Source organism: Callionymus lyra, chromosome 12 (assembly GCF_982586985.1).
Source record: "Callionymus lyra chromosome 12, fCalLyr1.hap1.1, whole genome shotgun sequence".
Taxonomy (NCBI): domain Eukaryota; kingdom Metazoa; phylum Chordata; class Actinopteri; order Syngnathiformes; family Callionymidae; genus Callionymus; species Callionymus lyra.
The window spans coordinates 27689468-27717102 of record NC_141829.1 but is presented as its reverse complement, the minus strand read 5'-3'; the positions used below and the strand labels follow the sequence as shown (position 1 = coordinate 27717102).

General features: G+C 37.6%; 2 protein-coding genes across 4 annotated transcripts in view; both read right to left on the bottom strand.

Moving 5' to 3' along the window:
- Nucleotides 1-284: 284 nt before the first annotated feature.
- Nucleotides 285-5020, bottom strand: umps (uridine monophosphate synthetase). 2 transcript variants are annotated; one of them, XM_087803961.1, is made up of 10 exons: nt 4816-5020; nt 4155-4308; nt 3630-3754; nt 3363-3550; nt 3176-3273; nt 2640-2800; nt 2452-2569; nt 1542-1717; nt 1129-1243; nt 285-967 (listed from the first exon to the last, which is right to left on the bottom strand). In XM_087803961.1, the coding sequence occupies exons 1-10, from the start codon at nt 4957-4959 to the stop codon at nt 804-806; spliced, it is 1443 nt and encodes a 480-aa protein (XP_087660087.1). In that variant the 5' UTR covers nt 4960-5020; the 3' UTR covers nt 285-803. The 2 variants fall into 2 exon arrangements, with proteins under 2 accessions (XP_087660087.1, XP_087660085.1); XM_087803959.1 differs by having other exon boundaries at nt 286-970.
- A 620-nt stretch (nt 5021-5640) lies between these two features.
- Nucleotides 5641-27635, bottom strand: part of fn1a (fibronectin 1a) — a 29935-nt gene continuing 7940 nt past the window's right edge. For both annotated transcript variants that reach the window (XM_087804882.1, XM_087804881.1), the window contains exons 13-53: nt 24955-25076; nt 24697-24865; nt 24389-24574; nt 23774-23902; nt 23609-23698; nt 23334-23528; nt 22497-22682; nt 21886-22014; nt 21721-21810; nt 21446-21640; nt 20340-20615; nt 20001-20264; nt 19539-19633; nt 19086-19254; nt 18520-18606; nt 18206-18397; nt 17427-17699; nt 16976-17090; nt 16831-16907; nt 16573-16662; nt 16213-16479; nt 16007-16123; nt 15357-15521; nt 15136-15291; nt 14919-15032; nt 14136-14405; nt 13833-14044; nt 13401-13488; nt 13119-13301; nt 12970-13059; nt 12715-12906; nt 12550-12639; nt 10988-11096; nt 10691-10901; nt 10145-10315; nt 9941-10079; nt 9692-9859; nt 8957-9082; nt 8425-8531; nt 8217-8336; nt 5641-6395 (exon numbers count right to left, since the gene is read on the bottom strand). In XM_087804882.1, the coding sequence (XP_087661008.1) occupies nt 6327-6395; nt 8217-8336; nt 8425-8531; nt 8957-9082; nt 9692-9859; nt 9941-10079; nt 10145-10315; nt 10691-10901; nt 10988-11096; nt 12550-12639; nt 12715-12906; nt 12970-13059; nt 13119-13301; nt 13401-13488; nt 13833-14044; nt 14136-14405; nt 14919-15032; nt 15136-15291; nt 15357-15521; nt 16007-16123; nt 16213-16479; nt 16573-16662; nt 16831-16907; nt 16976-17090; nt 17427-17699; nt 18206-18397; nt 18520-18606; nt 19086-19254; nt 19539-19633; nt 20001-20264; nt 20340-20615; nt 21446-21640; nt 21721-21810; nt 21886-22014; nt 22497-22682; nt 23334-23528; nt 23609-23698; nt 23774-23902; nt 24389-24574; nt 24697-24865; nt 24955-25076 (6293 nt within the window). In that variant the 3' untranslated portion in view covers nt 5641-6326. The remainder of the gene's footprint in view (nt 6396-8216; nt 8337-8424; nt 8532-8956; nt 9083-9691; nt 9860-9940; nt 10080-10144; nt 10316-10690; nt 10902-10987; nt 11097-12549; nt 12640-12714; nt 12907-12969; nt 13060-13118; nt 13302-13400; nt 13489-13832; nt 14045-14135; nt 14406-14918; nt 15033-15135; nt 15292-15356; nt 15522-16006; nt 16124-16212; nt 16480-16572; nt 16663-16830; nt 16908-16975; nt 17091-17426; nt 17700-18205; nt 18398-18519; nt 18607-19085; nt 19255-19538; nt 19634-20000; nt 20265-20339; nt 20616-21445; nt 21641-21720; nt 21811-21885; nt 22015-22496; nt 22683-23333; nt 23529-23608; nt 23699-23773; nt 23903-24388; nt 24575-24696; nt 24866-24954; nt 25077-27635) is intronic.

Here is a 27635-nt window from a genome sequence, read left to right as displayed (position 1 = left end):
ACCACAAACATCAGCTAGGACCCCGTCAGGTCAACAACAGTTTGCTCCCACCTAAGATACGGTCCAAGACCATGGGGTACAGAGCTTTCGATGCTGCAGCAGTACGAGTATGGATGGGATTGCCTGTTCGCAAGTTTGGAACATAATGGTACTTAACAGCTTTTAATGATCGTCAGGCTGCACAAATTGATCTCAGGGTTGGTGATGTTTTCTGAGCACTAGCAGAGTGCTTAAAAGTTTCGAGATCAGACGAAGTGACCTAGACAACTCATTTGGAAAAATATTTTTTATTAAACTACATCAAATTCCTGCAGTCTTTACCACCAAATAAACATTTCCTGTGGTGTTCCAGCTAAAATGAAGAAAACCTAGATATAATAACTAAAAAGCAGGGGTTTTCCATCAAATACTACAAACCTTTTGGTCATTAAATAGACTTCTACAAAGGAGGAACTGATTTGCTTTCATTCAGCACCATCCAAGTAACATCTATGTTATGGAGATTTTTCTTAAGTTGCTTATTGGTATGATTACTCAAATAACCCCCAAAAAATAAACAAGATTTTGCTACAAGATTGTTGCATTTCACATTTTGTAATGCAACATATAAAATAACCCCAATAACCTTACAATGAAACCTTGAAAGATTACTATTCTTAGTCAGAAAATTGAAAATTCTCAACAAAATACTGACCTACCATGAATGCATTTAAAAAAAATAACTCAAAGTCTAAAGCAAAACCCAGAAAAAATTGAATATTTGACAATCTGGTCCTCAACTGGTGCAGACCGTCACAGGGTAACTAAACAAGCCTCTTCATGTATGCAGACCATCCAGCATCTCTGTAAGTCTCAGCAGCCTTTGGCCTATCTGTAGCTTGGAGGATTCCTCTTCCCACAATGATGACATCGGAGCCTTTATCCAGGATAACTTCCTCTGGAGTGGTGTATTGTTGGCCCAGCAGATCTCCTTGATCGGCGAAAGGACAAGACATTATTCTTCGTCTCCACCATGGTATGAATAATACACAAAGTTAGGGGCGGTCCTCAAATTGTCACTACAGCCAATTTCAAATAAATATCAACTTTGAAAGATAACTAATGAAAGTGTGTTCGGGTCTGTGTCACCTTCACTCTGGAGCTGCACTCCAGGAGTCATATGGATGAATTCTGGTCTGTTAGCGAGTTTGGAACTACAGATGAATCCGGCTACAAAATCTGAATGCTCCTCAGCCATTTTTACCTGAAAGACAAGATTAGAAGCAACACAGTAAATTCACTCTATTCCTTGTGAATGGATACCAATAATGTTTATTGACATGCTTACACTTCTCAAGCCTAAACAAATGTATATAATAGAAGGACAACATAATTAGAATGTTCAAGAAAGGCCCAACATAATGCCTAGTGGATACAAATTTAGATCAAGGCAAAAATGTTTTGACATTTTCCAGTTAAGAAATGTCAAAACACTGAAATGTTGACAGCTCTTACAAACCTAGATGTTTGGTCTATACATTCTACCCTTTCAAAAAACTTACAGCTGCTTTTGTATAGTCTCCTGTAGCCAGTGATCCTTTGGAGCTCATCTGTGCAATAAGAAGACATCCTCGTCCTAGACTTTTACCGACAGCAGCCAGACCACTCACTACTCCAGGCCCCGGAACAACATGGGCATTTACCATGTGTGACCAAGTAGAGATTTGGTAGAGACCTCCTAGTCAAGAACAAAACATAGTGCAAAAGCACAGATTGAAAATTCATTATTATTGGCACAAATATTAACAGGTAATCAGATATGGCTAAAAGATGTAGCCACAAAAACAGTCATGTCCCCATCCAAATGTCATCTATCGCCAGGAAAGTCGCTTGCTCTGCTCCTAATGATTGGATGCATGTAGTTCATTAGGCTTCAATGTGGTAAGGAGTACACTTTTAACCAACCAAACCGAGTAGATTATTTTTGAGTGCGAGGTATGCCTCAAGAAAAACGAATTTATTTAAAGGCTTTAGAAACAAAAAGCTCAAAAGTATTTTGAAATATATTAAACAAGAGATGTTAAAATTTGCTTTTAAATAAAGGATATGACAAACAGATGAAGAGGTTTAAAATGGTTGTTGTTTAGGAAAATACAAACATGTTAAGAATGTTAAAAAATACACACGTGCACGCGCTAAATGCATCTTTTAAACCTCTTTTCCCCACACCTACAGTTACCATACGAACAACAATACAATTGTTAATAAGAATAGCAATACTAATAATGCCTGCTTTTGCGTTCTCCAAGGGGAAGATAGCTATCCCAAACTTTGACAGCCGGAGGTTTTGAAGGATAAACGATGATGCCAGTATCTGTAGAAAGCAACTTCACGAAATGCAGGAAAGATTCATTTTCATCCACATGGAAGGCAAAAATTTTAAATTAGATTTTTGAGGATCAGTGTGTTTACCTTCATACTGATGCTTGACTGTGTTTCCGATGTCTGCAAATTTGCGATCCTCAAAGATGATGAAATTGTGCTTCTCAGCCATGGCTTGCAGTTTCTCGGTGAAGTCTACTGTGAAATCCTATTAGGAGAAATAACTTTGTACTAACTTACAAGCAGTTAACAATGGCAGGACAGTGTCATGCATTTACCTTCAAAATATCTACATGGGTCTTCAGCATGCATATCTTTGGACCCAAAGAATCGGCCAGTTGGAGAACCTCTGCACAGCTCGTCACATCCGCAGAGAAGCAAAGATTTGATTGTTTCTTTACCATGATCGTCAGAATTTTTGATGCTAGTGGGTGAATATCTGCACAATAAAACAAGAAAAAAATGCAAGTCTTACTAATACATTTAAATGAATGATGAAATTTTAAGGGGAAAAAAAAAATTGAAAATCAGCTCGTAAGTGAAATATGGTGGATCTTTAAATTTGAATTTGCAAGCTGAAAATGTAGTTTGTGTATAAAAATCACCTTAATTTGCAGTTCAATTAATTAAATGTAGATAAATGTAAAAAGTAAAATCCGAAAAGGATGTGCCTGTGACAAAAATCATATTATTGCATCTTCTGAGCCCTACTGACTTTCTGTTGCTGCCTTAGGTGAGAATTGCCAGACGCGACAATCCACTATTGCCTGTACATTATAAATACATTAAAATAAGAAAATAGGCTAATGATTACCGGGTAATTTAGCTCTGGCTTCATAGCTCATCTGTAGACATTGGTCCAAACGGAGTTTCTTGACAGTAGGTGATGTACATCCATTCTCCCCTTTAGAGCTAAAATAGAAAATATATACTCATATTTTGAAGACATGTCATTTTGCAGGCACTTCATAAAGCACATTACGCCATCTGCTGCTCATTACCTGTAAGTGTTATTCTCCGTGATGAATTTTCGAACTTTCTGTGCCATTTTAGCATCAATGCGTTTTTCTTCCTGCAGCACATTGAGAAGCTTAAACATGGTAATGATAGGATGGAGGTGGATTCCTTTGGACGCCAACATTGCTACACCACCTTGCTCCCTGTCCATCAGCACAATAGCATCTGTAACCTGAAAAATAGAGGAAACAGCGGTTAAGCCTCAATAGAGAGACTCGTGTGATTTCAGCAGTTGAACATGATAGCGGAACCTTGAGTCCTTCTTTGTAGAGAACCTCTGCCGTTTCCAGGATGCTACTTCCGCTGGTCACCGTGTCTTCAATGATCAAACATATGTCACCCTCATGAAACGTGCCTTCCACCATGCGCTTGGTTCCTAGGGTTGGATTAAACAAATCCAGTTGACAAATAGAATGACAATGTCTCATCCCTTACTTACTTACTGGAAATCATTTTATCTTCCACATTGTTAATAATTAAGTGAAATTGTACTTGGATGGTCAGAATTCTTTCAGCCCATGTTGAGCATTTTTACTAATGGAGGCCTTTTTACTTCCTAGTGTAAATTTAATGTCACTTGCTAAACCAGTATTTGTGAAAATCCAGGGATATAATAGAATAGTGTATTTGTATTTTTTTTTATCTGCTTTTATCCAGGGTTTCCCCCACCTCTCGCCCGATTAAACTGGGGAAGACTTCAACCTGCCGCGACCCGCATCAGGGTTAAGATGTAGAGAAAAATCAAAGAATGAACGGTCTGTAATGTCTGTATTCACCATAATCTTTCGCTTCCTTTCTCCTGATGAGCATCGGCAGCTCATTCTGAGAGCAGATGATCGTGGCCAAAGGCAGAGCTGTATATGGAACGCCACAGACCGAGTCGAACTGCAGACCCTCATCTTGAACCTTTTGGTAGATGAGAGCAGAAACCTGCAAAAATAAAAACAAAAAAAGGTTCATCTCAAATACATAGCCATGTCATGCCTTTTTGCAGGATAATGTTACAGAGAGGGACAAGATGGAATAGTGTTGCCATTGGAGCAATAAGTTAGCTAATAAATACATGCAATACAAGTAAACATATTTCATATAAGACGTCTCCCCCCCCCCCCATAGGATCTAATAGAACATCAATAAACATATAGCTTATACATCAGCATGTAGAAATTTACGTTAGGATAAGTATGATGTCATTCTCATCGAAAAGCATTATGAGAAACTGAACTTAAAACAGACAACACTTGGCAGCAGAGTAGTGTGTGTAACGTAGAGCTGCAGATGTTGAGGGGGATTTCACTAAACTTTGATACAACGCATCTATATAACGCGATATATACCAGAATCTTACACACTTTTCACTTTCAACACACATACGTGTCAAGTGGAAGACCGTCGCGACAAAGAAGCCCCACGTTCCAGTGTCAAGCACGTGTTTACCTGGTTCATGAGAGCAGGGTGAGATACCAACACCCGCAGATCGATGTAAATTGGCGTCATCATGCCACTTTTCAGCTTGTATTCCCCAAATTTAACAGCATTCACATCGTAAAGCTTCAGAATGATACTGTCTAGGCTGTCCATTATCGAATTTCGGCTGAGGGACCCGACGTCTTGACTCTCACTGCAACTTTCAACCTATCCACACGCCTCTTTCTTTTTCTTGTGTGGGACTTCTATTGGCGACCGTTTACCCCCTTAACCGCTCACAACCGCCATCTGCTGGTTTGGAGTGAGTTTAAATTCAGTAGAATAAATAAAATGAAATAGTTCTTAGTCTTCCTGTCATTTTTATATTCTTATAATGTCCTTTTTTAAGAATTGTATTATTTTACTTAATTTCCAATTTAATCTATCAATAATTAAGAATACTTCTGACATTCCAACTAAAGTCTATATAGTAAGGGTCTCAAACTCAACTGGCCAGGTGGATAATTCTTGTAGAGTTGTTTAACAATTTTTTTTTTGTGTGTGGTTTCATTGTGAATTAGGGCCATTTATTTCTACTTATTATTTTATTTCATAAATCGGTTCCATCTTAACTTTATAGTCAAAGCTATATAAATGATAACTTTTAATGTGATGATCTTGATTCCTTACATATCTGACGTTGAACAAAAATGGAGTATCTTGCTCTTCCTGCAAAAAACAAACAAACCCTAGACGAAGGTTATTAATACTCTCAAAATCTTTTCAAAGTATATACAAAATGAAATAAAAACAGGGCTGCATTAGCAAACTAAATATATCACAAAGATGAATGCATTTCTGTATTTTGTAACATTTAATAAAAATATTCAGTCCACAATAGTTTAGTTTATCACCATCCAATACAAACAAGTTATTCCAACAAAGTGTACATCTCCAAAGAATCACTACAAAATGTTTTTAATAAAAATGGATAAATAATGAAAAAAAGGAAGGTGTACAGAAAAAAAATTACATGGATCATGTTGATTCTTATTTTGTGGTTCAAATTATTCGGTCAGCTACTTACGAATGAAACTTGACAAACAGAGTAAAACAAAATTTACATGGTACAACAAGTATTTATGCACAATTTAGAGACATTATATGCTACTTGCGCCAACATAGCCATGCCTTCTTTTTTAACATCTAACAAATTCTTTAAACAATAAATCTGATAAAACTGTGTGGTTCATGTCATTCTTCAAAAAATAAACACTACTATGTTTGTCTTTAGGTCATTGGTTGTACATCAATTCTGACCAAAAAAAGTGGTTATCAGAAGAAACCCAATCAAAACAATTGTATCCATCGCAGTAAAGCAGCAGTGGTTCTTAAAAATACACTCAGAGCTGGAAAACTGTCAACATGACAGTTGGACGGACATTAAAAAGGCACAATTGTTGCAAGAGCAGTCTAGGAGCAGGTTATATGTTCTTTGAAGCAGCAGTGCCTTGTGATGGCTTTAACTTCACCATCACTCTTTAATCTGAGGGGTTGATAGCATCCGCAAGCAAGTCTGGCCTTAAACACTCGATTGGGCACTGGATGTTCTGAAGAGAAAAAATGAAGAGAAGAGTAATTAAAAATGATACTTATTCAAGCAAATTATATGATTTAAATAAAAGTTTGTGAAAAGGGTTTAATATTGTGTATATTATACATATATATGTGTGTGTATGTGTATATTTGAGCCAGAGTTGTGCATGCATGTTTCATGCATTTAATAGTAATGTTATGTATGCTGTATATATATATATATATATATATATATATATATATATATAAATTATATCTATATCTATATATTATATATATATATACACTGAACAAAAATATAAATGGATAAATAATGAAATGTTTTTGCTTCCATTTTTTATGAGATGAACTCAAGGATCTAAAACATTTTCTACATACACAAGATAACCATTTCTTTCACATGTTGTTCACAAATTTGTATAATTCTGTGGTAGTGAGCACTATTCCTTTGCCGAGATTATCCATCCCACCTCCCAGATGTGGCATATCAAGATGCTGATTGGACAGCATGATTATTGCACAGGTGTGCCTTGGAATGGCCACAATAAATGTCAATATTACACAGCACAATGCCACAGATGTTGCAGGTTTTGGGGGAGCGTCGGTTGGTAGGCATGCTGACAGCAGGAATGTCCACTAGAGCTGTGGCTAGTGAATTGAATGTTCATTTCTCTAGCATAAGCCGTCCCTAAAGGCGTTTCAGAGAATTTGGATGTACATCCAACCAGACTCCCAACCAAGGTAAACTAAGGTACATATGCAGCTCTGGGAAAAATTAAGAAGAACAATGTGAAAGACTGGTGGAAAGCATGCCAAGATGCATGACAGCTGTGATTAAAAATCAGGGTTTTCCCACCAAATATTGATTCCTGAACTCTTCTTGAGTATTGTGTCTTTTTTAAATGAATATGATCTTGTTTTCTTCACATTATTTGAGGTCTGAAAACATTGCATCTTATTTTTTATTTTGACCATTTGTTATTTTCTGCAAATAAATGCCATGCCTAAATGATAATATTTTTATTTGGAATGTGGCAGAAATGTTGTCAGTAGTTTATAGAATGAAACAAAAATATTCATTTCACTCAAACATATACCTATAAGTAGTTAAATCAGAGGAACTGTTAATTTTGTGGTCTCTTCACTTTTTTCCAGAGCTGTATATATGGCGGTAGCTTGTTCTTGGGTGACAATGCCTGGTGTGACTGCCCAAGCCCGCAGCTGTATATTAAAGTCAGGGGCATTTTGTACACGGCAGGGTGGGTGAGGAGGTTCCATGTAGTCTGTCCCCTGTGTCTTCGATGCTAAGCCTCAACTGTGTCCACAGGTGTACCATTGTCGTCAGCGTACTGCAGCTCCCGTACTATGACCGAGGTGGTGAGTTAGAGGCGTCCTGTGTTGAAAAGACCTCCCTCCATTGGGCAGCAAAGTCGGAAGCCAAATCGGAGGCCATGTCAGTGGTTGGAACAACCAAAGCATCTCAAGGTTGCCCATCTGTGCAATAATCATGCTGTCTAATCATAATGTTGATATGCCACACCTGTGAGGTGGATTATCTCAGCAAAGGAGAAGTGCTCAATATCACTGATTAAGAAATATTTGTTAACAATATTTGAAATAAATGGTTATTTTGTGTATGTAGAAAATGTTTAAGATCTCTGAGTTGATCTTATAAAAAATGGGAGCAAAAACATAAGTGTTCCGTTTGTAATTTTGTTCAGTGTATATATATATTTATATATATATATATACGCATAACATCACAAAACACACCTACAATAGCTGACAAATAATTCAACAATTAACAAGAAGAAAACTGAAAATGCATCATTTACCAGCTTGTGAAGACCATTTTCCCTGTAGCGATCAAAGGCATCAGTGTGAACAGGCTGCAAGAGCTCAGCGTTCACATCAGTCTGTCCTCCTGGCCGTTTGCAGTTTTCACAACGCCAACCCTTTCCAAAAGAAAACAATTATTCCTTGAGAACATAACAATCATTTGAGAATGACACTGTAAGAGAATAGTATCATTGCTTTATTTACCTGTTGTCCTCCATAGCAAGTACAAGTACAAATAGCGCCAAGATACTCCTTCTGCCACTGGTTTCCCAGTCGGTACATTTTACCATCATCATAGCATGTGGACTCATCTGAAAGACCGTTTCACAATGAATACAAAAGCTACACTGAGTGATTAAGCATATTCTGCTCATCCAGTAGGAGTTGCAGCCAAAAGATTTCCAAGATAAGGGGCCGACAAAAAGTACGCCTTTAACATTTGCAGCTAAAATGAGGACTGATGATAATGTGAAGGTATTAAGTGGCATTTCTTGATAAACCCATTTTGAAATTGCTGTTTCACACCGAAACAGGATCTACTTGCCTCAAAATTAGGGTGGGAGATTTAGTACTGGAACATAATTTATCCAGGAAAAGTTATCATTACTACGGCAAATGTTGAAAGTGCACATACAGTTTTCAGATTATTAATCGATCTCTACACCAATGGATAACCAACATTCTTAAAAAACAATGTGAAAGGTTTAAGGGCATTTTTATTAGAACCAGGACTTACGGGGTTCACATTTGAATTCTCCTTTCCCATTCCCAAGACAAGTGCAGCTCATCATGTGTCCATTCTCAGCCTGGCGGTCCCACTTCTCGCCGATCTGATAGTTATTCCCATTATCATGGCACCACTCTGAAAGATTAAGTAATAAGCAGTGTTACAAAAGATGAAGAAAATTAAAGAAATTGTTAGTTTATGAAGAAAAAACAACATTATAATGTGCAAAACAGCCGCCATGTCTAGTTTCCATTACATCTCATTAAAAAGAATAGTATTGCATTAGCTGAGCACCTTCAGAGGTTAACACGGTCAGATATGCACCTTCCTCCTGCCAACCAGAAAGTCTAATGATACTTTGATTCTACTGGTATTACAGTTGAATGCAGAATTTTACCCTTACATCACTGTGTATCTGTTTTTAGCTTAAAATAAACAACAGATTTTCCTTTCTTTCCCCCGATTGCTTTAATTCTCCAGCTATTTAATTAAAGAAGCTCTTCAGTATGGTTGTGGGCAGAGGTGGTATATGGACTGACGAAACAGAAAAACCGACCAAACAAGAACCTCTCTTTTTATAACGCAATGCAGACTCTAACAAGAGGAAAAGAGACACTAGTTATGATAACGTAAATACAGTGGAGGGAGACAGAAACAAACATTTTATATCTTTTGTTGTGTAGGTCGTTACAATTTTTAGTAGTTGTTGAGAGCGAAGCAGGCTTGTGTTTAAAAGCAACTCACTGGATGAATCACACCTAAAATGACCGCTGCCCAGGCCAAGACAGTGGCACCACAGCTTGAAGCCTGTTTCAGACATACGACCCCATTCAGCGCCAACCTCATGGTAGGTGTGTGTGAAAGTGTCGTAACACACATCACGGTTGGCAAGCACTGGGATTTCACCAGGAACTAAATGATAAAGAAAAAACAAAAATATTAATATACAGATCATTAATATTGTAAGAGTTGCTATATTGGTGTTGACTGTACCAGCATTGCCAACAGTAACGACTTCTTCAAGAACCTTCTCCTTGGCTCCTCCTCTCATGGCTTCAACAACGACATTATAAGAGGCTCCCGACGTCAACCCGATGAGTTTGGCGCTGTTTGACGTACCCGGTAGACGCATCTGGATGGAGAGGGAGCCATATTAGTGATGACAAAACAAAGCAGCCACAAACATGTGTTGTTTACCTGAAAGCCTCTTTCTCCATGGAGTGTGATTGGATCACAAGATACCTCATATTCAGTTGTCAACGGAATAGGCTGCCAGGAGATTGTTGTGATGGTCTGAGCTTCCTGTGGCAGCTCAGTCTCGTTTTCAGGGAATCCAAAGGCTAGACCAGGCCGTGGGATGTCACTCACCTACAGCAAGTCAGAAATTATTTGTATAAAGAGAGCATGCATATTGCTACAATATAAATCAAGATTGATAACAAAAAATAAAACACATCCTTCACTAGAACAACAGCCACAAACAAATTAGAGTCACCAATTAAACTTATTTTGAACTAAGGGAGGATTATCTTAAAAGCATGTGAAAACATAGAAAGTCAAAACAAAACGTTCAAGGCTCCCTACAAATCTAGGGTTGCCTCATGGTGGACTCCAACAGGCAATCTTTTCATTGTGAGGCTGTAGCACAAACAACAAAATAATGATGTGTAATTAACTATACAACAACAATGTAATTGGAGGAAATTAAAAAGAACGCAAGTTGGATTTTTGTTCAACACAAACCTTGACCAGGGGCACTCTATTTCCATCTGGACCGGCTGCAGGAATGTAAACCAGGGGCTCTTTGAGTATGTGTCTTTGGCCTTCGTTGGGGCCACCAAAAAGTCCGTTATTAGGCCCAAGGCTCTGATACTCTGTGTAGATGTGCCGCCCCTGCTGGCCCGGTCCCGTCTGTCCACCGGTACCAGCCAAATGGACATGGTTTGAGTCAAAGCTGGTTGGTGAAAAAAAACAAGCATGAAAATATAATAAAACGCAGTGGATTGTTTTTTATGTGGATTTTCACAAATAAAATCTTACATCTTATCATCGAAGGTCTCTGGGACATCCAAAATGTCAGTAGTGGGCTGGTGAGGGACAGGAAGCTGAGGCAACTCTGGCACCAACAGCTGGCGATCAATAGAAGGCTCTGTTTGAATAAACAAAAGGTTAAATTTGTTCTGCTCTCGTTCACATAATGTATTTGAATTTGAAGATTTTCTTTGCAGTACCAACATGTACCAAGATGTCAGCCAAATATTAAGCAAAAACAAGCGCCAATGTCTATATTTAATCATCATCATCTAGTTTCAATAATTAAAATGACATCTTTTAAAAATGTATGTTGGACTAATGTGATGATTGTATATTAAGTATCTAGATGTTGTTTATGTGTTAAACAAAAAAAAATAGGCTTGAACAAAAATATTATTGTTCTATAGGTTAAAGCAATCTACTGTATAATATTGCATCTGAAAGGCAATCCACTTTATAATATTGCGTCTAAAAATGCGGTTCAAGTGATTTTTTTTGTGGGTGAAGTTGCCAAACCATCTCATTCACTTACATAACAAAAAAAAGAAATTCTGACTGAATCTGAACCCGAAAACCCCAAATATTAAGTATTTAAAACTAGTATTGTAATCCTCATAAATAATCATTAATCATGGAATACTCATGGAATACTAAGCACACAATCAGAAAATAACACCAAACTTCATTCCATTGTATTAAAACAAATAAAAGTTTTCTCCATCGGCCAAGTGCTGTGAAAGATTTGTATAGGCTTCATCTCTGACCATTTTCATACTCCATTATTATAAATTATAGGTCGAGGACTATTATATAATTATATACTGATATTAAAAATGTAATCAAAAACAACTCTGTCATACATTTGTCTGAGTTAATTAGCATAGATCTACAAACTTTCTAGTTGTGTTGTGTGGGTTTACTACGGGCACTCTGGTTTCCTCCCACAGTCCAAAAAACATACTGATGTTGATTGGGAACTTGGGGAAATTGTCCATGGGTATAAGTGTGTGTGTGTGAATTGTTGTCTGTTTTTGTTTGCCCAGGGTGTCACCCGCCTCTCGCCCGTATAATCGATATAGAATCTAGGATAGGCTCCATTCCCTCCGTGACCCTCATCAGGGATTAAGCGGTAAAGAAAATGAATAAATATCTCAAATTGGTGATTATAACCTGTGTGTCCGCATTGTAAAGCCGAGGGAGTTTGCTGAATTTCATTACTAAATCTTCACTTTTAGAACATCTTAACGATGATATTTCTCGTGTGTTCATGTTGTAGAAGTCTGCAACCTTTATGTTGTAAAAGTCAGTGTTTAATAAATGATTACAAACGATTGCAATTAAAACATAAATTATATACCACCTGAATGGAATAATTTACCACAATATTTAGATGTTGTTATTTAGACAACATAATCCGCACCTTAATACTAAATCCGTTTTCATGTAATGTGATTGGAGTATAGTCAATACATGAAATGATTGTCTCAAATATATTTTTATAGTGTTAGTTTTACAATTTTAAAATGATAACATCTAAAAATAGATTCTAAATTTAATCTTGCACTTACGAGTTATGGCTTTGCCCACTAGAGGTGTGCTTCTTAAAGTGTTCTGCAGAGCCACAATTTTAATTAGATACTCTGTTCCTGGTTTCAGACCTGTCCAAAACAAACAGAAAAACATTTTCAATAATGATTAAGAAATTATGTTGTACTTGTTGCTTCCATACACACCTGTGATTATAGCATAGTTCTGTCTTGCGTTAGGTCTAGGGGTTACCTCACGAGGTAAGCCACCTGTCTCTTCAAATGTTACATAGTATCCTGTGACTCCTGGGCTCTGCGAGGGCTCCCAGGAGAAAGAGATACTGTCAGGATTAAGGGAGGTGAACTGAATGTTGTTGGGAGGAATGACTAATGGCTTTGCTAAAAGAGAGAAAACACAACAATTTATTGGCTTGATGTTATATTGTAAGAGTGAACATGTACCTGTGGAGGCAGTAAGGGTCAGAGGGATGCTACGTCCGTTTCCTTTGAGTGTGTACATGTTTATCTTGTAGTTGGTACCAGGCTCCAAACCTTTGAGAGGCATGAATAGAATTAGAGTCATTTCCCGACAGTCAAATATTCAAGTTTACCTGTGATAGTGAAAGTGCGAGCATCAGGGCCAATGATGCTCTGAATTGGGGTTAAGTTTGAGGAAGAAGTGGCAGTGGCTTCAACCAGGAAGCCTGTGATGATTTCCGTCTTGGAACGCCAGGTCAGTGTAATGGAAGAGTCATTGACGCCAGAGATTCGTACACGACGAGGTGGACTTATATCTTGATTTAGACAATAAAAATAAATATTCTGTATTTATAATACGATCTTAATGTCACATTTATGCAAAAGTGTGAAGACGATTTCAGCGTGACGCTTACTTTCCAGTGTAGAAACCTCTCCCTGGAGTGCTCTGCTGGTCAGTGTATTTTTCATAGCGAAAAGATGAACTTCATATGTGGTTCCAGCCTGAGGTAAATGAAGAAAGAACATTCAAGTTAAACCTTGAAAATAATTTTCATGTTACATGTCAATTTATGTCTTTAGGTTTGGCATGTTTTCATAGCAATACTCAATTGCCATTAATATCGAGTAACAACAGTGATGGATTGTAATAAGCTATAGGGCTCATTCACCGATTTAGATCAATATATTGATTGTTCTATCAATTATTTAAATAAAACGCCAGAAAGTATAAACATGGATATTCATCGCCATTTTTAACTTCTGCTTTTGTTTACCATACCGCCGATATATTTTCGGCGGTATGGAGGTATTCTGGGTTCCAGAATTAACTGAATTGTATGACTCACCATGAGTCCAGAGACATGAGCCTGTTTGGCATCTGGAGCCACATGAAGTTCCTTTGCAGGTCCACTCTTGTTTTTGGGGTTTACTACAACATGAAAGCCTGTAAGGCCTGAAAGACCTGTGGCTCTGTTCTCTTGACCCAGCACCTCCCAGCGAATGATAAAAGAATTTGGGCCAACCTGAGAGAACTGTAGATTGGTCGGGGTTGAGATTGCTGAAAGAAAGAGATTCAATGTTTCATATTTACTGCAAAATGTCTGTGGGAAGTAAAAAAAACAAAGGGATTAAAGAAACATATTTCTTACCTGTGGCTTGGGTGCCAACCAGCGGGACACTCTCTGTGTCATCGTGCAGGGCGATGACCTTCACTGTGTATTCCGTTCCAGGCTGCAGACCATGGATGACCGTGGACTCTGCATTCCTTCGCGGGGCTGGCTGCAGCTCTCGCTCTCCCTCCTCTGAACTGGCATACAAGACCCGATAAGAAGTGACAATCCCCTCTGGACTGTCCCAGGTGATTCTCAGAGAGGTGGAGTTAACGTCGGTGAAAGCCATGTCTTTGGGACGATCAATGTCTATAGAGCAAGAGCAAAGACTCAATTATTGGGGGAATAAAAAAAACGAATCATTCATGCCTTCCCAGCAAAATGGCTGCTTTATCAGGAAACACTTATCCCACATAACATCATTAATTGATAATGTGTCACTCTCTTTAAGCCTTGATGTGCACTTGAGCTAAATAATATCAAACATTTTTCATAGACTAAGGGCGTGGATTTGTCTATTAAAATGGGATGTAGGGTAGAAATATGTGTATGAATGTGCGCTTCTGTAATGTCAGCACTTTGTTTAATATATTTATACTTGATTCAAGCAGTTCTATAAACAACAAAATGACCAATTGGAATAAATATTGAGCAATGGAGACTGAACTCCAAAAGCTTAAATGGATCAGAATGGTTCTAATCCTAAAATTAAAAAAATATATATATTTCACACATTTACAATACCCTTTCATAAAGGAAAAGTTGGGTTACACAAACAGATATTATTTATTATCCAATTTATTAAGCATATTAAATTCTTACTTGTGACAGCATTGACCACCATTGGGGCGCTGACTTCATCTTGTCCGAGAGCATACACACTAAGAACGTACTCAACAGTGGGCATCAGTCCTGAGAAAGTGATCTCTGTCTGATCTGGATGGATGATGAATTACGAATTAATAAACAAGTTAATGATGAAATAAATTATTTTGCTTTTTTTTTTTTTAAATGTACATATTTTGAAAAATGATCAGACCTGGGGCCACCACCTCTGTTAATGATGAGCCCTGTCCATTTTTGGGTACTCCTGTAACTCTATATCCCTTGATAGGGCCTTGAGCTGGACTCCACCTCACAGTCACACTGTTGTCATTCACTTCCATCACCTCCATTTCAGAAGGAGAGTTGAAGCCTGGTAAAGAATAATTATATGAAACTGAGACTTACATTAAAATGCATTATCAAAGTTGTGTTTACCTGTCTTGTGTGTAACATAGATGGGAATACTCGATGCAGGACTGTCTCCTCGACCGGTGACAGCATAGACAGTAATAGTATAGTCAGTTCCAGGCTTCAGGCTGGTAATGGTGGCAGTGGACTGTGAGCCAGGAACTGTAAACTCCTTAAGATTACTTTGACCACCTAAGAAGAACATAAGAGGCCATATTCATAAATCCTAATATTAGAGTACAAACAATTCAGAAAAAAGTTTTTGGGTAAACTAGTTCTTCCATTTATTAAGGTTAAATAAATGGAATAATAAGGAATTAACTGTTTTACTTATCAGTGATTAATTCATAATTAGGTTATTTAGAAAACATTTTTTTTAACCAAACAAAACTTGTAGAAAGCTTAGTGGGATTCAAAGAAATTAAAAATTAAAATGAACTCACAATGATTCATTTAACTTTAAACAATTATGAATGACAACATGTTGTGTTGTGTGTAAGTGTTGCGTGACCACCCAACTGCTGGGCTTTCATAAAAAGTACTGGGAGACTTTATCAATTTACCAACAGATGAAACGGAAGAATGTCAATGACTTGAAGTGTAAACATTCAAGTGTAAGTGAAAAGTTTATATATAATGAACTATGGTTGTACCATTTCTATTACATATCAGCGTACCTGTCTCTCCATGAGTGATTCTGTAGTAGCGTACAGTGACAGGAGGAGAATCCCAGCGGATAGTGATACTTGTGGGAGTCGAGTCCTGGACCTCCAGGTCTGTTGGAGCATCAGAGACTAGATTGGAAAGAAAGACACAATGCTTGTTTTAATGCTTGCAAAAAAATAAACCAAGGAATTTCAAGGTTACAAATTCATTGCCATACTTGTCCTCTGGTTCCCAACAAGCGGCAGGCTTTCTTGTCTTCCACTCACTGCAAAGATACTGACCACATAGTCAGTGTCTGGAGTGAGGCCTGTCAGTGTGAAGTGGTTTCTAGATGGGGGTAGCCTCTCGTCTTTGAATCGCCCGCCACTGGCCATCTGATAGCGAATACGGTAGCCATTTATTTTGCTTTGTGGTGCAAGCCAGTGGATGGTAAAAGAGTTGGTGAAGATCTCAGAGAACCTGAGGCCTGCTGGGGAATCCAGTGCTGTGGCAGGGTGCAGGAAAAAAATAAAGAGTTAAGGAATGTGATTTAAAGCTGGTGTCTGGTTCACTTAAATATTGATGAATTTCTTGTCACCTGTTTTCTGGGAACCAACAAGCGGTGAGCTCTCTCTATTGTCATAAACACACACCACGTTCACCACATACTCTGTGTTTGGAAGCAGATCTTTTCAACAGAGAGAAAAAATCTTGTGAATATTAAAAGGCTGTAAAAAGAGGGAAATAAAAACTCCTCCAAAAATAAATTATTTAACAGTCCCGGGCGTTAAGTTATCTGGTATAAACGACATATTACAGTAGAGGAAAAAAACAATGATGCAGTCTTCTTACTTACTTTGCAAAACAACATGGTTGCGAGTGCTGCTGACACTCGTTTCTGTCAACTCATCCTCATCATCGGTCGGATAATACCTTAAAAACAAAAATACAGTTGAGTGAAAAAGAAAAACAATTTGAGGAATTTATGTGCATGTTCTTACCGTATAAAAAAATTGTTAATGTGAGCATTATTGGGGACATGGGGAGACAGCCAGGTCACCTCCATGCTGTCAGCTTTGATTTGACTAAAATTAAGATTGGTGGGGGCAGGAACAGCTGCAGAAAACAACCAACATATCTTGAGTACTTTATGAATGTATGATTGAAAAAATGAAAGATAAGTATAGTAAAATATTTTAAGAATAAGCCTTTTAATATGACCCTTTAATGCAAGATCTAAACTAACCTTAATAAATGTCAGGGATTTTTGGGTGTGTGCATTTTATTTAACATCTTAAATAAGACAGCATGCAGATTTCAAAAAAAAAAAAAAGCATTTTTACTAAAATCACACATACAAATCATTGTTAATTTGACAACAGAGGGTACGCTTACTATACAAGCTTACAAACTTTTATTTAAATCACTGTTTGGGATTTTAATAGAACTTACCAGTCTGCTGCGTGACAACAGAGGGGTTACTTTCTCCATTTTCTGTTATTGTGATGACACTAATGTCATAGTCAATACCGGGTTCCAAGCCATGGACTGTGTATCCTCCTGTTGGGGCCAGCACTGTATCTTCAAAGATCGGCACACTTTCCCCGGCTGCCACCACCGTGATCCTGTAGCCCGTTATGGCTGTGCTCTTTAGAGGGGACCATCGTAGACTGATGGTAGTGTCGCTCACGTCTTCAAAACTGAGATCCGTCAGCTGTGGGATTTCTGTCATTGGGTGGTTTAAGAGAACAAAAAAACAATAGCGTGAATTCAAAGAAACAAAGGGAAAAAATGTAAGCAAACTACAAGCTTCCACTTCAAATTCGAGAGAAACTTGACATATGGAAGTATTATTAGAGTTATGTGTACTGCCTTTACCTGATATATAGCCTTTTTTATTCATACATATTAACTGCTCCATTTGGCAGTTAGTACGTGATGTTCGAACATACTCTTGTATTAATCCCATTCTTATGAACCTAGTTCAAAATCCTTCAAATGACCAACACATAGCAAGTAGTCCTTTGTTTAATTAGGTCAGTAGCAAAATGGATCTTAATTACTGAGAAGCAACATGTACTGATTGAACAGCAGGTTTTGTGTAAAGGCTAAAGATCATCTACATGTACAAGGTACAACTATCTCACTTGAACAATGAAACCTCCAGATTCTAAAACATCTTTATCAGTAACTGAAAGAGATAAAAATGCAACAGTGTCACTTGAACTAACCTGATGTAGCTATAGTTGACACAGGAGTGCTCTCAATGTCCTCCTTTACAGCGACAATGCTAATGTTGTACTCTACTCCTGGGCTGAGGTTGTCCAGGGTACAGGAGTTTTCACCTGCCTTCACAAACTCCTCCACACTGTTTCCTTGCTGGCCTTTGGTAGGGGTGCCTGTGACTCGATAGCCAGTTATATCTTAATGGAATCAGCAAAAAAACAACCATTATTATCTTAATTCATTAAAATTGACTTTATTAGATTAATATTATTATCTGTGCGATAATGATATTAACAACTTTGTGTGTATATGTCTTCACCTGGGTTGCTAGCTCCATTCCAATTGACAGTGAGCTCCCCTGTTCCAGGATTTGACTCCAGATGGAGATCAGTCGGGGGTGATAAAGCTAAAAATATAAAAAATGTTTTACTTAATCACCAAATAATTCTGATTATAAACAAAGTCTACTTATTCTCTCAATCAGGGGTTTTCAAAGCGGTGAATATAACCCAACCCCTCCCCCCCTTAGAGAACTCAAAAGTAGACCCCTTTCCCTTATCACTATTCTTTAATCATATTTACGGTGTTCGCTTTGTTATTTTTCATACAGATCATAGACACGCCATTTCAGACATAGAGAATGATAACAATAATTTAAAAAAAAAAAAAAAAAATCTTGAAAAAATTCCATTTTGTATAAGTCTTCGATTTTGAAAAATAAATGATCTTGTTATTTACAGTAATTGTTGAATAAATTTTTTTTTTTTTGGGATAGATTTCACATTTCCAATACTCTCACAAACCCTTAAATATTATTAATCAAAATTATTTTGTGAATACATCATGCAAGTAATCGATAATAGCTTTGCAATAAATTATTCTTACGTGTGATGACACGGCGCATTATTGGGGTTCCCTGATCATGGCCGTTAACAACTGGTTGAACACTGTAGGTGTACTCCACACCAGGAGTTAAACCGGATATGTAGATGCTTCCTGATTCAGAGGTCACATCACGGGGGGCCTCACCACCTTGACTGGGCTGCACTGTGAGCTGCGAGGAATGTATTGCCAGACACAGAGGCAGTGAGAAGAAGCAACACAGTTGAATTAGCATACATGAGCTAAAGGTCAGAGGTTAGCATTTTCCCAGGAAAACACAAGTCGACAGGCAGTTCTCATCGCTTATCAGACCAAAACAGATGTTGCCAGGCGTAGTTCCCATGAGGAATGACTTTAGTAAGTACAATGCTGAGCCATGAACAACAAGTCCGCTACAAGTGTGAGTATGTATGAAAGTATAAAAAAAAATTAAAAAGACATCAGCAGTAAAACTACCTTGTATCCAATTTTTGGCACTGGTGTCCAGGAGATGACAATGGAAGTGTTGGTCACATCGATGCTGAATTGTGGCGCATTGCCCATGGGGGGTGCTGGAAATAACATAATTATTAAATAGATTGAAAAGCAGATGAGCAGGAAGAACACTATATAATTGCTTCTTTCTTTTTTAAAGAGCAAAGAATTAACTATAGATAATTAACACCCTAGTGACAATATTAACAGGCCCCACCCCACTCATGATACTGGACCCCAAAGAACTGTTCATTGGCATCTATTTCAGATTTTGAACAGGAGAAAATAGTAGTATTAAAGTCAGATCCAGGAGAGGAATATTGACTAAAACAGCATTTTAACTGGATTTACCTCAAGCTCAAGGTCGTTTGTATAAACTTTGAAAGTTTGTAACAGTTACAGAGAAGAATGATATACAAACTGATAGAAAGAAAGTTGACTGACTGGTGGTGAACATTGCACTTTCCCCTTGGCTCAATGTGTTGTCCTGCTCTGAGTGGATTGTCACTGTGTACTCAGAATCTGGCTTCAGGTTTAAGAGGGTGTACTGAGAAAGATGAGCAAGAAGGCGAAATTGTTTTGGGTTGGAGCCCTCCAAAGTCAGAAAGAGCCTGTAACCAGTGATTTCTGCCCGTGGAACAAACCAGAGCATCACAGCACTGTCCTCAGTCACATTGGCGAAATAAATATCTGTCGGAGCATCTGGCACTGCAACAAAAACATTCGTTTTAAGGTCTCTTTATCCCATTTCGTACATGTCAATTTTTATTGCTTTATACTTACGAGTAGTTTGTTCCCTGATCAGTGGTAGACTTTCCGCTCCATCATGAATAGTAAAAACATTAAAGCGGTACATAGTCCCTGGCTGTAAGTGTGCCACCTCGACATAGGAGTTTTGACTGACAGGTAGAGTCATTTCGCTTTGAGTGGAGCCGGAATCATCCAAAGGAACTACTGTGACCCTGTAACTCATGACCTCGTCACTTGGCCCGGTCCATGTCAGAACAACTTTTTTGTCAGAAACCTCATAGAACTGCAGGTCCGTGGGAGAAGCCACCTCTATTGAAGAGAGAAAAAATGAGTCAAATTTAGGACTATCTGCAGATACTTCTCACACACACACACACACACTCAACCATGCTTTTCACAACAATGTGGCTGAGGTACAAGAATACAGGGGGCACTAAAGCAGGAAGGGCAAGAGCACAACAGGCATGCCACTAGGTAGACCATAATGTGTTTTGCAGAGGCAAAAGATCAGATGGCCTGAACTTGTTTAATAGAGCAAAAGAAGACAAACGTCAGAGGCCAAAAAATTCCATTTAGTGTGCTCACATTTGTTTGACTAGGCATAAGCATTAAGGGGCTGGTACAGGGAGGAATTCTTAATCCGACCTAAAAAAAAAAAAGCTCTAGACTCAATGACTTCATTTTCCATTGAATGAATAATACCACCATTTCAATATGAGTCACTGAACATTGATTTTTCTGAACTCGCTTGGGCAATACCATGTCATGAACCAAAATACTAGAATATATGCCTGAGCGATATTAGCAAAATTTGTGATGGGCAGTAAAACTGTTACAACATATTTTGCTTTAATAGCGTTCCTTTAAGGGTAACACGCTTCTATGGAACACGCCAATTAGAAAAACTAAATACATTACCACTGCTCTCAACAATAAAAAATACATGTTAAAATAGAAATAGTGTACAATCGCTGCAGTTATTATATTTAACATATTTATATAAAAGGAAACATCCACAGCTCTCTAAAACACTGAATTTTTAAGGTGTAAACTATAAGCATGTCGAGTTGAGCACATGACCACAATATTGTATTTTACTACTGGGATATCATTAGAACGGAAACATTTAAAATATTCACCTGTTAGTGGATCTCCGGCAGTGTTCACTTGCACAAAGACTGGTTCACTCTCTAGACTGTCCTCAACAGCGAAAATGCTGATGTTGTACATTTTTCCAGGTCGGAGGTCACTCAGACTTACTGATGTAGCTGTATCTGGAAGAATTAGCTCTGTGCTTTCCCCTTCAATTGATGGAGTGTAAATGACTCGATATCCTATACAGCAAAATTGAAACTTAGAACCATTTATTCAAGATATCTACAGTAGATATGTTAATAAAACTGTTTGGTTGTACCTGTAATGGGAGCCAGGGGCTTTTCCCAGCTGATAACAATAGAAGTTTCTCCAATTTCTTCTACTTCATGATCAACCGGAGCATCTGGGGCTGTGGAACAAACGACACATTTTATTTAAAGAAGAGGATCATGCCTATAAAGCAATATCAACTACAGCAACTTACCAGTTGTTTGAGAAGTGGTAAGAATAAGGTTGTCCTCTCCAGCATCTGTCACTTCATACACATGGATAGTATATTTTCTTCCTGGTAGAAGCTCATTTATGTTCACTGACGATGCTGTACGGGGCAGAGCTGAGGAAGAAAGAAAAATCATCACTCGAAATAAAAACAATCATCTGTATAGGTTTATAGTGTTACTCAAACTGTGTTTTAAAATAGTCTTAAGATAACTTTTCTTGGTTTTACATTTAAAATAAAACATAATATCTCTATCCAATTATTTTAGCAATCCTTAAAATGTTTTTAGAGCTACTTTCCACGGGTGACTGAAATGTTATTTGTTATTTGTAATTCACACTTAAAACTTAAGATTATACAATGATTGACCTTATATATGGATTTCTGTGTGTTATCTGCCACAATAGTGAGATAGAAGAGATAGACAAGAGTCTTTCATTGTACTCTCAGCATTTACACCAATTGCTATTGTTATTTGGCTAAAAAAAACAATATTATTGTATATTCTCATATTTTCATCTGCAAATTGGGCAGTCAAGGGTACCAAGATGAACAGAAGCAATGTTTTTGTTATAGTCTCATGCATCTGTACTTACCCAGAACATTGGGTTGACCTGTGCCTTGTCCCTGCTCTGTTAGCTCATACTCTACTCTAAACCCAGAGACTGTATCCGATGCAGATACCCATGAGATGACAAAGCTGCTGGAAGTAATTTCAGTGACCGACTCCGAAGTGTCTACCATAGGTGGGGGTGGGGTTGTTTCTCCTTGTGATGTAGCCACTATGATCAGAGGGAGACAAAAAATTGTATTGGTTTCATTGTTCATCTAGGTATTATAAGAATATCAATTTTCAGAGGCCAAAAAAATCCATTTTGTGCTCACATTTGTTTGACTAGGCATAAGCATTAAGGGGCTGGTACAGGGAGGAATTCTTAATCCGACCTAAAAAAAATAAAAGCTCTAGACTGAATGACTTCATTTTCCATTGAATGAATAATGCCACCATTTCAATATGAGTCACTGAACATTGATTTTTCTGAACTCGCTTGGGCAATACCATGTCATGAACCAAAATACTAGAATATATGGCTGAGCAATATTAGGTAAATTTGTGATGGGCAGTAAAACTGTTACAACATATTTTGCTTTAATAGCGTTCCTTTGAAAGTAACACGGTTTTATGGAACACGCCAATTAGAAAAATTAATTACATTACCCCTGCTCTCAACAATAAAAAATACATGTTAAAATAGAAATAATCGCTGCAGTTATTATATTTAACATATTTATATAAAAAGAAACATCTATAGCTCTCTATAACACTGAATTTTTAAGGTATAAAATATAAGCATGTCGAGTTGAGCACATGACCACAATATTGTATTTTACTTCTGGGATATCATTAGAACGGAAACATTTAAAATATTCACCTGTTAGTGGATCTCCGGCAGTGTTCACTTGCACAAAGACTGGTTCACTCTCTAGACTGTCCTCAACGGCGAAAATGCTGATGTTGTACATTTTTCCAGGTCGGAGGTCACTCAGAGTTACTGATGTAGCTGTATCTGGAAGAGTTAGCTCTGTGCTTTCCCCTTCAATTGATGGAGTGTAAATGACTCGATATCCTATACAGCAAAATTGAAACTTAGAACCATTTATTCAAGATATCTACAGTAGAAATGTTAATAAAACTGTTTGGTTGTACCTGTAATGGGAGCCAGGGGCTTTTCCCAGCTGATAACAATAGAAGTTTCTCCAATTTCTTCTACTTCATGATCAACCGGAGCATCTGGGGCTGTGGAACAAACGACACATTTTATTTAAAGAAGAGGATCATGCCTATAAAGCAATATCAACTACAGCAACTTACCAGTTGTTTGAGAAGTGGTAAGAATAAGGTTGTCCTCTCCAGCATCTGTCACTTCATACACATGGATAGTATATTTTCTTCCTGGTAGAAGCTCATTTATGTTCACTGAAGATGCTGTACGGGGCAGAGCTTAGGAAGAAAAAAAAAAATCATCACTCAAAATAAAAACAATCATCTTTATAGGTTTATAGCGTTATTTAAACTGTGTTTTAAAATAGTCTTAAGATAACTTTTCTTGGTTTTACATTTAAAATAAAACGTAATATCTCTATCCAATTATTTTAGCAATCCTTAAAATGTTTTTAGAGCTACTTTCCACGGGTGACTGAAATGTTATTTGTTATTTGTAATTCTCACTTAAAACTTAAGATTATACAATGATTGACATTATATATGGATTTCTGTGTGTTATCTGCCACCTGGGGGGTACAATAGTGAGATAGAAGAGATAGACAAGAGTCTTTCATTTTACTCTCAGCATTTACACTAATTGCTATTGTTATTTGGCTAAAAAACAACAATATTATTGTATATTCTCATATTTTCATCTGCAAATTGGGCACCAAGATGAACAGAAGTATTGTTTCTGTTATAGTCTCATGCATCTGTACTTACCAAGAACATTGGGCTGACCTGTGCCTTGTCCCTGCTCTGTTAGCTCATACTCTACTCTAAACCCAGAGACTGTATCCGATGCGGAAACCCATGAGATGACAAAGCTGCTGGAAGTAATTTCAGTGACCGACTCCGAAGTGTCTACCATAGGTGGGGGTGGGGTTGTTTCTCCTTGTGATGTAGCCACTATGATCAGAGGAAGAAAAAAATTGTATTGGTTTCATTGTTCATCTAAGTATTATAAGAATATCAATTTTCAAAAATGTATTCTCTGCATTTTTGAAGTAAACTTTACTTTTTCAACTCACATGAGCCATGATTGGTTGTAAAGTCAAAGCGTGTGACCTCTCTTTGTCCAAATCGGAGCACACTGATCAACTGACCCTCATATGTAATGCCTGCCTTAAGTCCAGATATGGTGTAGGAATGGAGATGTCCTGGAATCAGCACCTCCCGCCAAGGTGTGATAGTATCTTTCTATTGGAGGTCATGGAAAACACAGGGTCAAAAGGTTAACACTGGATTACTTTCACTTTGTTATCTTGTTAGAAAATAAGGAAACGTACTGCTCTCCACTTGAGAATATATTGGGTGATGTGTGCTGAGGGAGGAGCATTCCACTGGATAGGATGAGAGTTGGGTTGGTTTCCAGATTCAGTTATTATCACCTGGACTGGCCGTTGACCTCCTACCAAACCAAATATCACAAGGTAAGAAAAGTCATGTAGTTGGAAATATGTATGAGCAGATTTAACAATCTACAATAATGTATTGTTGCAGAATGTTTATAGAAGCATAAAAGATCCTTACTCATATTATAGTGCTGTTGTTTTTGTAACTTTTGTATTATTCTGCTTTATCTTTTTAGTAATGTAATCGATTAAAAGCTTCATAAAATCCTTGTACATTACATGGCTAAAATGGTTCAAATCTCTCTGGACCAAAAAAAAGGGAAAAAAGCAATAGTTGTGTAATAAAGACGCTTGACTGCTTCAAGATGGTGAACAACAGGGAACAGCTGTATAAATAAAATGTCTTTCTGAAAACTATGTTACTTGTAGCTAACATAACTGTTGTCAAAGCTACATGGAAAAAATAAAGACTGACAAAAAAATGCAGGCCAAATGTAAAGCAGACCTTTGGAGACTCAAATTATTTATAGAAAAAGGTCTGTGTCAATAAAACTACTGTCAAGAAAGGACACAAGCTGTCGTGATTGGTAGCATCAATAAAGAACTGAGGTTTCCCAACCAAAAAAATACCAAACCTGTAATCAAAGTTTCTGAGCAAGTGGCTTGGTTAACCAAAGGTTGCTAGCAGATACAGACCTCAAAAGCAATCTGGAACCTATTACAGACCCAAAAGGCTCTGGTGGGGTGAAGGATTACATGGAAGCAGATGTGGGTCTCATTAAACAACTAGCAATTTGCATGCTGAACAAATGTTCAAATGGAAATAATGAAAACAGAATCAAGTTCAAACAGTTGTTAATTAAAAGTATTAAAACAGCTGAGCAATTTGATTAATTTTGTTGTTTACTGATTGGATTTCAAATACTGTATACCGTTTTAACCGGATAAAAATTAACGAGAAAATTATTGACCTTAATCCCTAAAGATGCACCAGATTTAAATCCAGTGACATTACATTTTGCATGTAAATTCTAAAGAATCTTCTTCCACATTAAATTGCATACACATTGTGTCAAAGAAATCTATTTGTTGAATTCACTCAACCCTTGTGTTATCTGTGTCAAGGTGACCATCGCAAGAAAATATATATGCATTGGTTTTATCCCTTATGTTGTCTCTGGGTCAATTGACTGTTAAAAAAAATTAAACTATAGATTTATTCTTCTTGTTAATGGCCACATTATTCATATTCACATCATTTGCTACATCTCTTCCAGCCCTCTTCCACATTGTCTATGAATATGAATGCCATTTACATCTAAAAATAGAATATACAGTTAAGTTCAACATGAATATGTCAATACAAAAGACTTTGAATCTCGTTTTGTTCCTCCCTGCTTATGTGTGCTACATTGGTCTCACAAAAATACAAAATTTCCTAAAAAAGGTTATCTGTGAGTCAAGGCAGAAGGAATGAGCAGTTCACAGCTGGTTGCTATTATGGTTGCTTATGACAGAGTGCCTTGCATTTAGCTTTTCTTTTCAACCTGCTTACCAGCTCGCATATTCCTTTATGCAACTTGGTATGCCCTTTAGGAGACTTTGTTTTTCAAAAGTCTTTTCAGCAAAGAGTAGCAAATAATGAACTAGTTTCATGATGATTCGGAAGTTATCAAATTGCAAACAACCAGGCTAAGAAACTATGGTACCTTTAGAAATGTAACATAGACACATGCTTGTTCATGTAGTTGTGGTAATAGTACTAGAAACTAAAATATATTCACAAGGTTCAGCGACCCAGAGTGGGGGTCAATTCTCAGAGGATATGGCACCTCATCACATCTCACGTCTGTTTCCCATCATAGTCATGAGGAACATTCGAAAATCTGACTTTTCACAAACACAATGAACGCACATGGTTTGAGACATAAGCTCATTTTACTGTAAAGGTAGCAGCTAGTGAGCATTAAAACAAAGGCTATTTCCAGAGAAGTCAACTTGACTAGATTAATAATAGGGAGTTATCTCTTGGGCTTATGCTCGTGTATTTACTGTGGTTAAGATTCACATTCGAGAAATGCCACTGAAGGAAATAATAAATGTAAATGACTGCTATCACAGCGTCAACGTCAATGCAGCAGCAAGGGGAAGCCAGATTGATGGGACATCGACAAGAAGGATAAGTGAAGTATGTAAAGAGTTCCAATGGAGTCCGGAAAGGTGACACCAAGAAAGAAGAAACTCCAAGCCATGGCCACTTGAAAACGAAGATATAATGCCCACTCTCAGTGGCAGGTTAAAAGCTCAGGTATGAAGAACTGGACCGTACCAGGCCTTGACATTATACTCACCTACTGCCTAAAGAGTGACGTAAATGTCTAGCAGTAGAAATGGATAAATTACTGCGATTTGGGTTACCAAGGGCCGTACAGCCCTGATTGAGAAAGATCCCCAGAAGGGACGTGTAGCAGTACATGGCAGAGAAAAACTCTGCTGTAGCACTTTGAGGTCACATGTGACATAAAGCACAACATAAATAAAATGTATAAAATAAATACCAGGAGAGCGAAATACCAGCTTCAGGTTGAACTGTCAACCAAGACTGCAGACCCAGT